This window comes from Homalodisca vitripennis, chromosome 1 (genome assembly GCF_021130785.1).
Source record: "Homalodisca vitripennis isolate AUS2020 chromosome 1, UT_GWSS_2.1, whole genome shotgun sequence".
Taxonomy (NCBI): domain Eukaryota; kingdom Metazoa; phylum Arthropoda; class Insecta; order Hemiptera; family Cicadellidae; genus Homalodisca; species Homalodisca vitripennis.
Genome location: NC_060207.1, coordinates 71,371,920 through 71,387,898, shown reverse-complemented (window position 1 = coordinate 71,387,898; position 15,979 = coordinate 71,371,920). Strand labels below are relative to the sequence as shown.

Sequence of the window (15,979 nt, the reverse complement as noted above, 5' to 3'; positions counted from 1 at the left end):
TTTGCTCGCTAAACCGTATGACTTTTTGACACCTGAAAATGAAGATAGATTCCAATCACCATAACCTAGTATTCTATTATTGTAACATATAACAAATACAAATGTCCAAAATCCTGTTATGCTCCTAACCTAACCAGTGTCAACAAGAAACTTGAAGCAAAAAATAATCATTAACTTATGTCCAAAGCAAACAGAGGCAAAATAAAAGGGAATAAATCATTTTTCATAAAGTGTAGAAAATATACAAAGAATTTATTTACAAATATTAGGAATAAAGATCCCATAAAGTTATCCTACCATCTTTGCCGGCAGCAGCCAAGAGCCATTGCGAGTTAAATGAATTAACCTTGGCTGAAGAGTAGCAAATGTCTTGTATCACCTCCTTGTGGTTTTGGAGCACTACCAGCAACTTAAAACTTTTCATGGAGAACAGTCTTAGTCTACAATCCCAGCAGCCAGCAGCAAACAGTTTCTTATCAGGTCTGATAGCTACACAGCTCACCCCTTTGTTTGTGATCACAGCCTGCCTCCCCTTCACCAGTTGGAGATCACTAGTCAGCTCAAAGCCAACAAGCACATCCCCACTGCCACCGACAATACCCTTGGACTCACCGTCGAAGTCAAGGGCCATCGGACAGTCTGACATTACTTTTAGATCACACACTTTCCCTCCACAAGCTTTAAACATTGTCAATATGCCGTTCTCACATAAAACAAAAATATATTCAGTCCCTAACAGAGAAAAACACTTGATTGCCATTATCTCTCCACATTTCTCTCTACCTCCATTGCACAGTCTACGCACTATCTTCCCATTAAGATCAACAATCCTTATATTTGAACCAGATTCCGGACACACTAGAAATTTACCACTGAACGTGTCTATCTTGCAGAAACCCCAATATTCAGAAAACACTTTTGCTTTCAATTCCCAAGTACCATTGGTTTCTTCCCAAAATTTTATTTCACCGCCTTTTGTTTGAGAGATGAACAAATTATCTATGTAGTTAATAGATAGACAAGCATCATCGCCAACTTGGAATCGGAAATCTTCTCTACATGTCTGTAAGAAATAGATATTGTTAAAAGTCATTCATGCTGAAAAACATTATTTACAATACAATTATTATACAGTACATCATACCTCCAAAAGCATTATGCTGGCTTTAAAAAAAATCACAAACAAAACTCCAACTAAACTAAACATCCAGAAATGAGTATGTACTATTTATCTAAAGTTTTATTTAAACTACTTGTTAGGTTTCAAATATTACATCATATACTGTACATTCTGCAGGGTTGGTATATCTAAGTTTAGTATGTGACAACAATTATCATAATAGTTCTGCCAAGTGTCATTTATCTTGTCTTCATTACAACTTACAACTTCGCACAGCTTATTTTGTTCCAGACTGATTATAGTTTATTTAAACTTGACATAGAGCTGATCCATGCCATTTGGCATTGTAGAATATAGCATAAATGAAGAGTAAGCTCTGACTGACCTATTGTACAGAAAGTAACAGACATTTTGGAATAAAACATTTAAAATACAAAAAATGTTTTAAATACTTTTGAAAGGTACGTTCTTAAGCTATTTTTATACATAAATATCCCAGTTAAAAGATCATTATAACTTTGATACCACTGTCAAAGTGTTGCAGCCAATATCTGTTTTTTTTTTCTTTTTTTTATGTTCTGTTGGGATTTTTCGAACTCACTAACACTGAATAAACAATAATATATGAACACACAATTTGTGATGTAAGAACCTTTTCACCACAATTTCAGGCACAAAATTCCTTCTATGGAATTTGAAGAAAAAGCTCCATAATCATGACATAAAGATTTAGACAAATTTTATCGTTAACTTTCTATTCCCAGTTCATCAACACAAGGCCAGGCCTCCTACTGTGATCCTAATATGAACATTGGTATGACCAATTTTTAAATCAATGCTTCACTCGACTCTTACTCATTATTCCTTTTCCATATAAATATCACAATTGGCTTGTGGTTTATTGCTACCAAAAACTTAATAACAGAACGCACCTAACGTATTCTAAACATTTGCATGAAGTAGAATTTTATATTTTAGCACACATTTTAACATAAAAGCAAAGTAAGGAAAGTGCTGTCTAGATGCTACATCAACTAGATGTGTTTTTTTTTACATCAAGACTGTGGTTCTAGCCCTGCTCACTGACTCAATAAGCCATAATCTCAGTGCTTTCTATTAATGACTTTCCAAAACTCTAAAGTCAACGGACTGTATGGATTGAGAGCTAAGTGGCCTACATACAAGAGTCATCGACAATGAATGACGTCAGCATTTGTCCCCACTCCTTCTGTGCTGTGGCATAGATTCTTAGGTTTCTTTCCTTGGTGGATACAATGAAGGTGGTTCTTCATGTTCCATAATTTATGCATAGCTTTTTATACTACTGTATCACAGCTGTACTAGAAACCTGCTAAAGAAGAGCAAGTAGTGATATAGCTTCCTATTGTCCCAGTTAAAAAATCTCTTTAATCTTTTACATTGATGAGTTGTTTCATTTTAAGTAGAACTATTTACTTTTTAAAGCTATGCAACACAGTTGTATAACCATAAGCACTTAGGGTACAATTGTTTTCTACTGTACAATTGTTTTCTACTAAAAAGTAACCTCTTCCAATTGCCCAAAATAAACAGTATACTTTATTAAAAAGTGTTTAAATCAACCCAATCACCTAACACTGAATAAAGAATAATACATACGAACGGATATTGAAAATAATAACATTGTAATATATGCAAATAAGGAGTTAAATGGTCACCCTGACCTGAAGATTCCATTTGTATATGGTTCCATTCTGTGTAGAGGCAAGAATGTATTCTGAATCTGTCCCCAGCTGGTAGAATAGGCAATGTATTGCTTCCATATCACCCCTTAGGGTGTAAAGTGGGTCTGGAATTTGCTGCCTTTCCATGCTCCTAAAAAGAGAACCAACTTTAGAACTTAGTAGATAATCCAAATCATTAATTGAAAACCTCAATGCATATACACTATTCCATGGATACTTAAAATATGAAATCACTTATTGGACATGACATTTATAGTATACAACAGTATAACTAGAACATATACAATTTGTAACTTGTAGAATTAGCCTAAATTATAAACTTTGTCTGTGACATAAGGATATCATTACAATAATAGCTCATACAATTAAAATGCTACAATTTAATTTATTGTAAAGATATAATGTTATTTATTTAACATGTTTGTTACCAAGTCCCACATAAATATGGTCCACTGCCACAGACAATTGGATAAACACACAATATTACATTTAGGATGGGAATTATTGGTGTTGCGTTCTCCACGGATCAGAAAAATTATTTCATTCAGTTACACAAAAAATGCTTTGAAATGCTTTACCTCACATGTACATGTTTTTAGCTTATTTAAGGTGCCACACATTTTTTATGCTTAATCCATAACTGAAAATGTTGACCTATCATCAAAAATAATACATTTATTGCTATGGATCAAATGACACACATTTAGAAGCACCAAGTTTTCTCGTTTTATTAAATTTTCAAGCCAAATGTAATAGACTGATACAGACTGAAGGACCCTACAGAACATAAAAAAGAGCAATTGCCTGGATGGATTGGCTGCTTTTAGACTACAAAATCAATAGAGTTCTTCCTAGGACCAAGAGGAACTTACACACCAAATTTCAAGTTTCTAGTGTTCTGTCAGGACGAACGAACATGATTTTAAGGAGGACAGGTCATGTCTGTCCTTAAGGGAGGTCTGTTTCAATTTATAGTTATAAACAATGTCACCTTTTAATTGACAATATAATTGCTACTACAGAAGTATAGGACTAAAATTAACAACATTCTCACCAAGTATGGTATAAAGTTATTGTCAGACTCACAGACTGAGCAATTTACAGGTGCAGCAAATGTTTCTGTAAACTAGGATGGAATGTTCCGATGTTTGAAGTGGGATAGTGTTTTAAAACACATTATTACATGATGAGAAACACAACGCAAATGTACATCGGTAGTATATTTTAATGAAACCAGCACTGCAAATGTATAGCAGTACTTTATGGGTAGAATCTAGTCACATCACATTTGGACAAATTCAAATCTTTTCTAACAAGGTTGTTAGTGAACTTATTAATGAACAACTGGATTGACAAGGTTTACAAAGTGATATTTTACATAGTACAACAGTATATATTGGTAACAAATTTCTTTCAATTTTGTTTTGAACTGGATTTTGATTAGATTGGAATTGTTTAGAAATAATTCACATAGGCCATTCAATTTGCCTCACAATTTTATATTTTTCTAATAGTGAGCGCTGAGACTAAGAACAATATCACATTTTTATTTTTATCTCAAACCGTTTATAGAATTTAGCTATGTAAAATTTACATAAAATCAAAAAGATATAAACACACTTAAAAATGCTCTAGGAACTCTCATAATTAACCTAAACCTTTGAACATTTTGATAAAAACTTTTTTTAAACACAAGATTTAAATTATTTCATGAATAGACACATACTACACTAGTACTGTAAATCACATAGTAAAATATAAATATGGGATGTACATAATAAATAAACATACATAGTTCTTAACTTATCATTGGATTATTACTTTTGGATATAAAAGGCTGCGTTTTAGTAAGCTGCCACCACCACAATCGAATCATGATTATTGATTAGAAATATCGAAACTATCGAATACAACATTTGACCTATAGATATTCATAATTAATCATTGCCAGCTATTTTTATTCCAGTTACGTACTGAGTAGGCTAATGATGTGGGCTAATGGTGATGAACATGCAATATTACGTCAAAATGTATTTTTAAGCACTGTACAACGTTTTAAATGGTTACATCATAGTGACCTCGCTTTTTTAAATCCGAAGTGTCCAGTTTGTAATGAGGAGATGAAAACTAGAATTAAAGGTGGAAATCAAATACCGTTCCGCTGCAAGAAAAGTCAGAACAAACACGACATCTCATAAAACGCCCTTGAGAAAACTTTATTTGAACATTCTAAATTTGGTATTTTGGATATATTAAAAATCATATACTGTTTTAGTTGGAATCAAACAAACTATGACTTTCTAATTCATGAATGTTGTTTTGACTACAAAGTACCTGCAGAAATACTGTTTCAGATTGGCTGAAGTAATTGTAAGTACTAAGCTGCTTAAACATAGTTTAAATAAAGTTTAGTTATTTTATATAATCTGACACAAATACATTCTTTTACATATAAAACTATAGCTTCATGAAAATACAATTGTAAAAGCATAAAACGTAATTGAGTTCAACATTATTGCTCCAAATTAATTCAAAGTAAAATCAAGTGTTTGGTATTTGACTAATGGTGGCAAGTTCAATGACGAAGTGTTCTGTGTGTCACAAGGAGTCAGACACGTTTATCCTTGAAAATAGTAAAAAGTTAAATAAATGTTAATTGTTTTGTTTGTAAATACAGATAGCATAGATAGTGTTTTATCTATTATTAATATATTCATTTTAAGATTAAAAACCAGCAGATTTATATTGTTATTTGAAATACCTATTCAGCCATTCCATTGTTACGAGTTAGGTCAGCCTAATTCTGATTGCTATTTGTGTGCCACATAATATTATTTGAACCAGCTGTAAACAATTAAAGCTCTGTTACGGACGGGACGAAACAAACATGGGAAAAAGAACCTCAACATTATATAAAATTTTCTGTGAAATATATTGATGATAAATTTTAAAGAAAATGTGTTAGATAACTATTGTACTTAATTGATAACATAATAGTGTCAATTTAAACTATAGCTTTTTATAATAAGGAAAAAAGATTGTTAAACAAACTACGCATTACAGATGGGACATTACAGATGGAATACCGAGGATAATATAAATAAAACACATGATAAAAGTATAATAAAGTTAGTATACTATACTTTAGGGTATTATAACTTAATTGAAGTCTCTGTAAGCTTATATATTTTATTTAAGAAGTATTTAAAAATTTAAAATTCTATTGACTTTTCAAAATGATAAAATATTCGATTTTCTGATTCTTATATTTCAGGACTCTTGAATAGTCCACATATTTCTGTAAATGCAACAATGTAAGACTGAGTGTCTGATTTTAAATAATTACTCATTGTTTTTTCTGCAAACGCAGTCTGAATTTTTCTTTTACAATACAGTCGACTCTCGATAACTCGAACCTCAATAAGTTGAATTCTTTGATAACTCGAATTTTTTTTTTCCGTTCCCTTGAGAAAACCTGCCTAATTCGAAAAAAACCATGCGTAACTCGAATTAATTTTGTACCCGAATTTTACCTCAATAACTCGAAGTAACAGAAAAATTACCTCTATAACTCGAAGTTCAGTAGATAAGTCGAAGTCTTTAAATACATTACCTCTACAACTCGAAATTTTCAGATCAACCCTCGGTAACACGAAGCTGTGCTGTGTTTACAGCGAACCTGTGTTAGGTCATAGACCTAGCCGAACAGGTCTGGACATGTAGCTGAATTGTCCGACTGTCTACAAAAGGCCGCAGTGAACACTTTACGTAGCTACTTGAACAATCAAGTGACGTACCAGACAACGTGTTCTCTGCTGTTGTTGTTATTGAGAACGTTATAGACTTAAATTCTGAAAAAAGCCTTAGGCAGAAGAAGATTACAGATTATTTTCAAATTTGAATTGTATGTACGTATGAATTGTAGGCATACATTGCAGTGTGACAGTAAGTACAAATGCTGTATGTAGTTACAGTACATACATTAGTTTTGTAAAGGATGTAGGGAATAAAAAACATAGTTTATTTGTACCTCTATAACTCGAATTTTATTTTGTTTACCTCTGTAAGTCGAATTACCTCTGTAAGTCGAATTTAGAGAAATATTACCTCTATAACTCAAACTATTCTTCAGTCGAACTATACGTAACTCGAAGAAAACAGCCGTTCCCTTGAAATTCGAGTTATCGAGAGTCGACTGTACTTGAAATCATATTTGAAAACAAACAAATTTGTTAGGTTTATGTAGAAATATAACGCAATTTGTACAGATTTTTCTCTGTTAGAAGTAGGCCTAGGAAAACAATGATTGCTTGCAGTAAAGCTGTTTCTTATAAAGATAAATAGTTTAAAAGCTTTACAAAACTATAATAATAAAAAAAGTTACGGACAGGACAAATTTTAAAATTTAATATGAATGCAAAGAAAAGTAAGTTAACATTTTGAAGTTAGATTTAGAGTACATTGTTAACAGAAAATTCATTGTTTAATTAAATGTTTTATTTAATATTACTCAAATTAACAAAAATTTTTACCTTTCCTGTTATGGATAGGACATCCAAGGAGCCTTTACAACAAGGTAAACTTCCAAGTTTCTGATCTTGAACTTGATCAAAACTAGTGTCACTGAAAAATAGATTTAAGAAGGGTTTCCCTCCCAATGTTAGCAAATAGGTGATAAATGTGTTATTCTTCTTATATATTTTTCAAAATCATGTATAACTTATAATCTGGGAGGCTAACTAAAAAAAATATGTAAAAACAATAATAATTATAACAATAGTTATTGTTTCTGCCAACTATAGATTTTTCTCTTACTAATAACACTAAAACTGAAAGTATATAAAATTAGTTTAAATTTTACATCTAGGATCACTTTTCCATGGAATTGTTGCAATAGGTTTGACATTTTGTTTTAAATATTTTATTCACTCATAAATATTGAATATTCGATAATCAATCGATTAATTAATTATGATTCGATTGTGGTGGTGATACAATCAGATGATGATTATCGAATGATACCAAATCATCGATTATCATAGCCATCCAAAGGAAAGAAACCAAAATGTCAGACAAAATAACATATAATTAATGTATAAATATTAATATAATTTACAAATTAAAATATAATATGTACTTACAACAAAACAATAACATTTTCCTAATGTATTTTCTAGGATAAACGTGACTGATTGTTAAACAAAGAAGACGCATTCCTGTATGTCCGCAAAGGATGCGCACTAGGATGCGCCAATGTATAACTGTGGGACTGTATCGCATCGTCATATATTACTTAAATTAGGTGATTTTACATAAGTGCTAAAATTGTTTCATACTCAGGAATATAAAACTATTTACTGTGACTTTTATAAGGAATTCAATTTTGCGGCATTGGACATTATTAAGTGAGTAAGGTACATGTACTACGTTATAACCTCACTCTGACTAACCAACAAACATAATCTGGAGTTAGTAAGACACATCTGCCTTTTCACTCATCCTAATTTCGTGGGAGCCATGTACCAGTACCTGCAGTCATCACTGATATCAGTCGTTGCTCAGTGACGGCGGTGCGGACTGATACTACACAGGACAGTGGATCGAATCCCGCTCTCAGCACTATATTTTTGCTGTGTAGAAATAATTAATTTAACTATTTTAAACAATTTTATGTGATTTTAAAATATTTTATAATACTTTTAACTTGTTTACTATTTATTATCAATTTTAACTATTTATTTATTCTATTGACTGTCATAACTTGTGGATTTTAATCAAAGACAATATTTTAACTTTATTATTTAGTTATAAAAATGGTTCTGTTGGTCGAACAGTCCAAGAGTGAAAAACCCCTCATCCTCTACAACAATTACAAATATAGAGGGAGCCATTGCTTAAAAAATGGGTAAAGAGCCTGGCGATGTCTGGGAGGAAAATGTGGAGAGACGGTGAGGACCAATGCCGAAGCTACACAACTAGTCCAGTGGCAAACATCACGGGCCCCACCCGGTCACCATGAGGACCTTATCATTGTCGCCTCCACCCAACCGGTCTATGGTGTCTTCCGCGGCACCCGTTTGCGCCTCGACGCCTGTCTCCTCGTTGGTGCAGTCTACCGTGACATCTGTGCCGTCCAGCAGTGCTGAGACTTCCGCGCCTGCCGCCTGCGTTTCGGCAACTGTTGCCTCGTTGAAGCGGGATGCCGCGACCCCGGTTGTCTCTCCTGGCACTGCGCAGTGTTTGTCGGCAATGGAGACGGCTGACCTGGTTGCTGAAAATCAACAACTGAAACATCGTTTACTGCAGCTTGAAGAACAATACAAGCACGTCCTTGACCACTCTATTGAGTCGGACACTCGTCTCATGCAGTATACCAACCAGGTGTTCGTGGCGGCCACATCGTTGGTTGAGTCGCCCGTGCACGCTTCCGTGGCTGACTGCGCCGTGCAGTGCGACCCACCACTTCGCGCTTCCGTGGCGGACTGCGCTATGCAGTGTGAGCTGCCTACTGACTGCGGAGATCAGCGTTGTGCGGATACTAGGGACCTCGTGGCTGGCCTCAAGACTACAATTGAGGTTCTGGAGGCAGAGCTGAATAGCTTGAGGGAGAAGGGGAGTAGCGGATGTACGCGTGAGCAGCCTTCCGAGTGGTCGGTGGTGAGCGACAAAAGAAGACATCTTCCGACTAAAACTGATAATAAATATCAAGTACTTTCAAGCCTACGGCCTCCATCGAAATCCCCTGCAATGCACAGAACCCCCAAAGAAGACCGGAAGAACGAGAAGAAGAAAAATAAGAAAAACCATAAAACCAATCTGCCTCTTTCTTCAATTTTTATTGAAGGGGACAGCCACGTCCGTGGTTTGGTTGGCCATGTGTGGCGGAAGGTGGCCCGGAGGACGAAGGTGGATGGCTTGTGTAAACCTGGAGCCGAGCAGCTGGATGCGACGTCCGATGTGCCTCCACCTGGTAGCTGCTGTGTTATCGTCGCCGGGACCAATGATGTCGCCTCCGGTCAGCAATGCAATGTCTACCGACACCTTGAACAGCGCATTGTGACTAGGCTACTGACCTCCGGCGTTGTTGTCTCCACCCTGCCTCACAGACACGACTTACCACTGTGTCATCAAATTAATCAAGAGGTCGCACTATTAAACGCATTTATTGAGGAACTATGCACAAGATACCGTGGGGCGGTGGTGTTGGATTTCAACCAAATAAGCAGAAGTGCTTTCACGTCTCATGGGATGCACTTGAAGCAGAGCAGCAAGCATCTTCTGGTGGACCTGCTGATTGATTGTCTGAGGAGGTTGAATCGCTCCAATCCTCGAACTTAGTCCCGGATTCCTGTCACTGCTGCCGAGCCACTACCGACACGGCCACAGAGGTTTTCAACTACCCCAATGCCGACTACCTTGGAACTGCCAGTCGCTGCTTATCCCCACGTGCTTCCCTATGACTCATTCGCAGAGGCACTAAAAAGCGGATCATCGGTAAGAAAGCCTGATTCAACCTTTATTAATGCCATGAATCAGCAAAAAAACTGTCCGCCTTTCAATTGTGTGAATCTGACATAAAAATATCAGAATCGGGGAATTACGCAACCAAACAGTCTCAAGAAAACCCAAATCAAATTCACAAAATTCAAAATTCAATTCAAGCATTTTCTGTTGTGCACCAGAATGCAAAGTCTGCCACAAATAAAGTCGACGAGCTGATGCTCATGGCAGAAGAGCTGCATCCTGACATATTTGTTGTTTCTGAGCATGGCTTCACGGCTGATACTGTTGCAATGTTCAGAATCAATAATTACGAATTGGCTAGCATTTATAACCGAACTAACTACAAAGGGGGTGGCGTGGCAATCTTTGTCAAATACCGACTAAATTACCAGCCATTAAAGGTGGATTATAGTAGTGATCTAAACTTTGAAGTGGCTGGGGTAAAATTTGATCAAAAATCCATTGGAAAAATCACAGTAATTGGCTTATATAGATCTCCAAATGGGTGCAACACCACATTTTTTGAAAACTTTGAAACATTTCTAAATTTTTTTCATTCAAAATTATTGAAGTTCATCATCATTGGTTACTTCAACATCGACGTTCTGGACTACGCTAACCCCCTGGCCCAGCGGCTTCGCGATATCTTATCTTCTTTCGGTTTAACATGGTCCGTGAACTCACCAACACGAGTCTCTGCCGCGTCGAGTACGGCCATCGACAACGTCATCACAAACATCCCAGACGTTTCGGTCTCTGTTCTGAACGCGGCCATCTCGGATCACTTCGCCCAGGAAGCCGTAATTACTTACTCCAAACCAAAATTTGAACCTCCCTCCGTGAAAATAAAACGAGATGTAAACTCTGCAAACATTGATCTTTTCAACAATTGTCTCAGGCCTTCCTGATTTGTTTCAGTCGTGGTCATTCCTGGATTCTTTCGATCAAGTGGAGGAAGCCTTCAATGCATTTTTAAAGCGAGTAATTTTTCATTTAAATGTTACTTGTCCATTCAAAAATTTCAAAGAACATTTTCGAAGGAGAAGAGATACCTGGATTACTCAGGATATTCTCAAATCAAGAGAAAGGCTCAAGTTTTATCATTCGATATATGTAGGGACCAAAAACGAACAATTCAAAACTTTTTTTCAAAATTTTAAGCAAAATTATCGAAAAGAAATAAGGATGGCCAAGGCACGAGATGTCGAAACCAAACTGAGACAATCAGACAATTTTTCAAAAAGCGCTTGGAACATTATAAAAAACAGCACAAAACTAAAAAATTTTCAACTCCGATCTCGTCTATGGTTCTTATTCCTGTGAGTGAGGTGGAGGTGGCCCGTATCGTGCGGGATTTGAGACCGAAAAAATCCAGTGACACCAATGGCATGTCTGTGTGGTTGCTCAGGGGGTGCTTCAAATACCTCTTGACTCCAATCACCCGACTGATCAATCTTTCATTTGCTCAAGGCGTATTCCCGTCGGCATTGAAGATTGCTAAAGTTATACCAATTTTCAAAAAGGACGATGCTTGCATTCCAAGCAACTATCGTCCAATTTCTATACTCCCAGTTTTCAGCAAAATTTTCAAAAAAGCTTTTCTCAATTTGAACAATTTCTTGATTGTTACGAGATTCTATGTCCCGAATAATTTGGGTTCAAGAAAAACAAGTCGACAATCGATGCTGTAACGAATCTAATTTACAATGTTGTCGAGGGCCTAGAGAGGCGAGAGCAAGTGCTAAGCATATTCCTCGACCTCTCTAAAGCTTTTGACTGTGTGCATCATGCAACACTGTTGCACCAGTTGTGGTCAAGTGGTATTCGGGGACTGCCGTACGATTGGATCTCTTATTTAAAAGATAGAGAGCAGTGCGTGCAGATTGCGAGTGTCTTGTCAGGCAAAGTCAAAATGCCCTACGGTGTCCCACAGGGATCAATATTAGGGCCAGCCCTTTTTCTAATTTACGTCAACAGATTGAATTCTGCAATCCAGAATGGAAAATTGATTCAATATGCTGACGATACGACTCTCTGCATCAGATCAAAATCAAAAAACGAACTTGAAATGGAGTCATTCATTGAATTGAATTCATGCATCGAATATTTCTCCAGAATCAATCTGAAAACAAACAGTTCAAAATCAAACGTCATACATTTTTGCCTTCGGCAACAAGGACAAGAGCTCCGACCCGCGGTGATGGTGGACGATTTCCTTCTGGAAGAAACAGACTCCATTAAGTTCCTTGGAATGTACCTTAATCGGGGGCTGACATGGGACGATCACATTGAAAACGTTTGCTCTAAGATTGCTTCGGGAATTTATGTCCTGCGCAATCTTGCAAAATTTTGTTCGGTGGATGTATTAAAAATGGCCTATTTCGGTCTGATACATCCACATTTGACATATGGCTTGAGATTGTGGGGAAGCTGTTCCAAGTACAGATTTGAAAGAGTTTTCAGATCTCAAAAGAAAGCCGTAAGAATTCTTTCAAAATTAAACCCCAGAGAGTCGTGCAAATATGCCTTTAGGGAGCTTGGATTGCTGACCCTTCCCTGTCTCTATATTCTCGAGGTGGCCTTGTACTGCCGACTTAAATGCAAGTTGGTACGGGGCAGGGATGTCCACTAATATGGGACTAGAGGCAGGAATAACTTTCGAGTCGAACAGCACAGAACGGCAGCTTTCGAACACTTACCATCTCAAGTTGGAGTCAGACTAATCAATAGGCTCCCTGAGGGCATCAAACAACTCAATGAAACAAAACAATTCAAAACTTGACTAAAACATTTTCTTATGTCAAAGGCATTTTACTCAACTTATAAGTTCATGATGGGCTGCTGGGATGAAAATTTTTGAAATTAACAACAACCACGAAATCCCCGGTTATGATACATACAAGAATTATATTACATTGTATGTATTTACCTTGACCAACATCATTTATCTGATGTACTTATTTACTTTATATAGTTACGTTGACGCATGCCATGCAATATTGTAATTGTTTCACGCAATAAAGAATATTATTATTATTATTATGTTACTGTTCTTGCCGCCATTTGTCAATAATAAAACACATGATTTTTATTTTAAAACACATTTGAATAATGAATTTATTATCTAACACAATTGAATAAATTATAAATTACTTTACAGGATAGACGTGCTTGATAACATTTAAGAAATACTGAAATGGATCACCTCCAATAATTTAAATTTTTCATTGAAACATATATTCTGCAAGACGATCGGCAATGCACTCATTTCTAAGACTGCTTTTTAAAGATTTCTTTGTAGCTCTCCAATTTGATTCTATAGTTTGTGTATTTGCAGAAGTTAATGGATCTATGAAGTTTGTACAGTGGTTAACAATAAAATGATCATAACCTTTTATTTTTAGTCCAAAATAGGCTTTCCATAAATCAGTAACGATTTTTTTTCCATGTTTAACATATTTGACAATTAATGGAATTAGTGTTTCTTGCAGCCATTCAAAATACAGCTCAGTGTTTTGAGCCAATGTATGCATATTGACGTCACTAGCAACAGCTGGTAATAACATCACTAGTCTAAATAAAGAAAGCTAGCAATGCTTAGTCATGAATACAAATGTCGAATCAATATTTTAAATCAACAATCATTAAACGATTGTGTTGATGGCCGCTTATTAAACTATAGCCTGATATAACTACAACATAAATCAGTTTGTCATTTTGGTTTGTTATTATTCGGTAATTTAGATAATCAGAAATACTCATTGTCGTGGTGGACATTTACCATACAGCAGCCTATAAGTAAAATACTTTGGGGAGAATTTAATAAGCAGCCTACACTCGTTATTCGATTACTATTATCAAACAATTCGAAATATTATCCAATTTCGATATATGTAAAAATCATACACAATAAGAGGTATAATAAATTACCGTAACAAGAATCTCGTTCATTACAATTTTAAATACATGAATTTACAATAACATTACAAAACCAAATAGGATATGGCTTAGACTTAGATATCAAAGAAACCTTACAATATTTATAAGTAACCGCTTCAGTGAAATGAAAGAAAGAATTCTCCCCATGTGTTACCAGAAGCCAAACCCACATGTTACCATTTGCATCCACTTAAACAAATCTCGTCACTTGTTAGAAATATCTTACTTATTTTCCTCATATTCATTGCCATTTTCAAAGTCTCAAAATATTAGTAATGTTTTGTTATTTATTGATAACATTAAAATTACTATAACTAATAAATAGAAATCATATGCTAAGTTAAATAAATTGTAATATTGAATTATCCTTTGGATAAAAACAATCGAGCCATTCGATAATAGCAATCGAATAACGAGTGTAGGCCACTTATAAAAGTCTACCGAAGCACTTCTCAAGCACTTTCTATTTGAAAAATCAGCAGGTAATTCAAAATGGGGTAGGGTACGATAAGCAGACCCAGTTTTTTATATAGAAGAATGTAGTCATCGATACCTAATATTCGCATCTCAAATCCTAGACCATCAATCAATATAAAAGTATCTATAGTCCTCAATAACAATCATATGTTTTAAATTAAAATATGAATTTAATATTTACAGTGATCAAACAAATTATTATGACCAAAATTAGGAAAACTGAATATGACCATATATGATCCTCTCACAGTTACAGTTGTTTCTTTCCCACAAATTTCACATAATGAGTTTTTCAGTACAAGTCCAACATGTTGAAGCCACAAAAAACATGTCTTATCATCTTTCAAAGCAATGCTGTGTAGTTTTCTAAAATTGACTGAAATGTTTAATAACCAAATGTTACTCAGGCTATGTAAAATTGAAATATTACCCTACATGTATTATTTGAATTGTTCAAAATAATTAATCAGTATCAATTGATTATATCGATGGCTATGATTAAGTAATATTGTTTGCCAATCAATGAAAAAAAACAGGGTCAGCTTATCATACCCTACCCCAAAATGGGAGATTCAAATAATAAGCAATATATATTATTCTTTGCAAGATTTACTAAACTATATTAATTAAATCTTACAAATAGGGTAAAGTATGATAAGCAAACGCTGTATTTATACGTCTTAATATAATCTTGAATAAAATTACATACTATAAATCTTTGATAAAATCATAAATAGGCTATTTTTAATCCTGCAAGTTAGACCTATGATAAACATGACAAAACAAAAAAATAAGGTAAACGCTCTTAAGTTAATTTAGCCTAACCTAAAACTAAGAAAGAAAAAATGATGTAGCCTTCTAGATCTAGCCGAACTATTAACTAACATTTATAATCAAATTACATTCTAACAATTTAAACTACTCTTACATCGCATAATTTAATTGTATACAATCATATAAATAATAACGCAGAACGCACAATGTTGTTGTTACTAATTGTCAGCTGATCACAATTCCTTGTTCAAAGGCTTTCGCCAATCGCCCAATTCATTTATTTCTTCGTGCAAAGCTAACCATATATACAATAATTTTAAAATAATGAAGAATAAAAAAATAAGATAGCACAAAAGTATTGAGATTTAACCAACCATTTGAAAATTAATAACTTTATATATGTAGATATGTAGCTACTTGATCTAGGTATTTATATTTAGAC

At 34.9% G+C, this 15,979-nt stretch overlaps 1 protein-coding gene across 4 annotated transcripts; it reads right to left on the bottom strand.

Annotated features, from left to right (window-relative positions):
• Positions 1 to 233: 233 nt before the first annotated feature.
• Positions 234 to 15,776, bottom strand: LOC124364215 (guanine nucleotide-binding protein subunit beta-like protein 1). 4 transcript variants are annotated; one of them, XM_046819544.1, is made up of 4 exons: positions 15,692 to 15,720; positions 7,377 to 7,467; positions 2,824 to 2,974; positions 234 to 1,063 (listed from the first exon to the last, which is right to left on the bottom strand). In XM_046819544.1, the coding sequence occupies exons 3-4, from the start codon at positions 2,968 to 2,970 to the stop codon at positions 266 to 268; spliced, it is 945 nt and encodes a 314-aa protein (XP_046675500.1). In that variant the 5' UTR covers positions 2,971 to 2,974; positions 7,377 to 7,467; positions 15,692 to 15,720; the 3' UTR covers positions 234 to 265. The 4 variants fall into 4 exon arrangements, with proteins under 4 accessions (XP_046675500.1, XP_046675491.1, XP_046675516.1 ...); XM_046819535.1 differs by lacking the exon at positions 7,377 to 7,467 and having other exon boundaries at positions 15,692 to 15,776; XM_046819560.1 differs by lacking the exons at positions 7,377 to 7,467; positions 15,692 to 15,720 and adding an exon at positions 15,473 to 15,578.
• Positions 15,777 to 15,979: the final 203 nt, after the last annotated feature.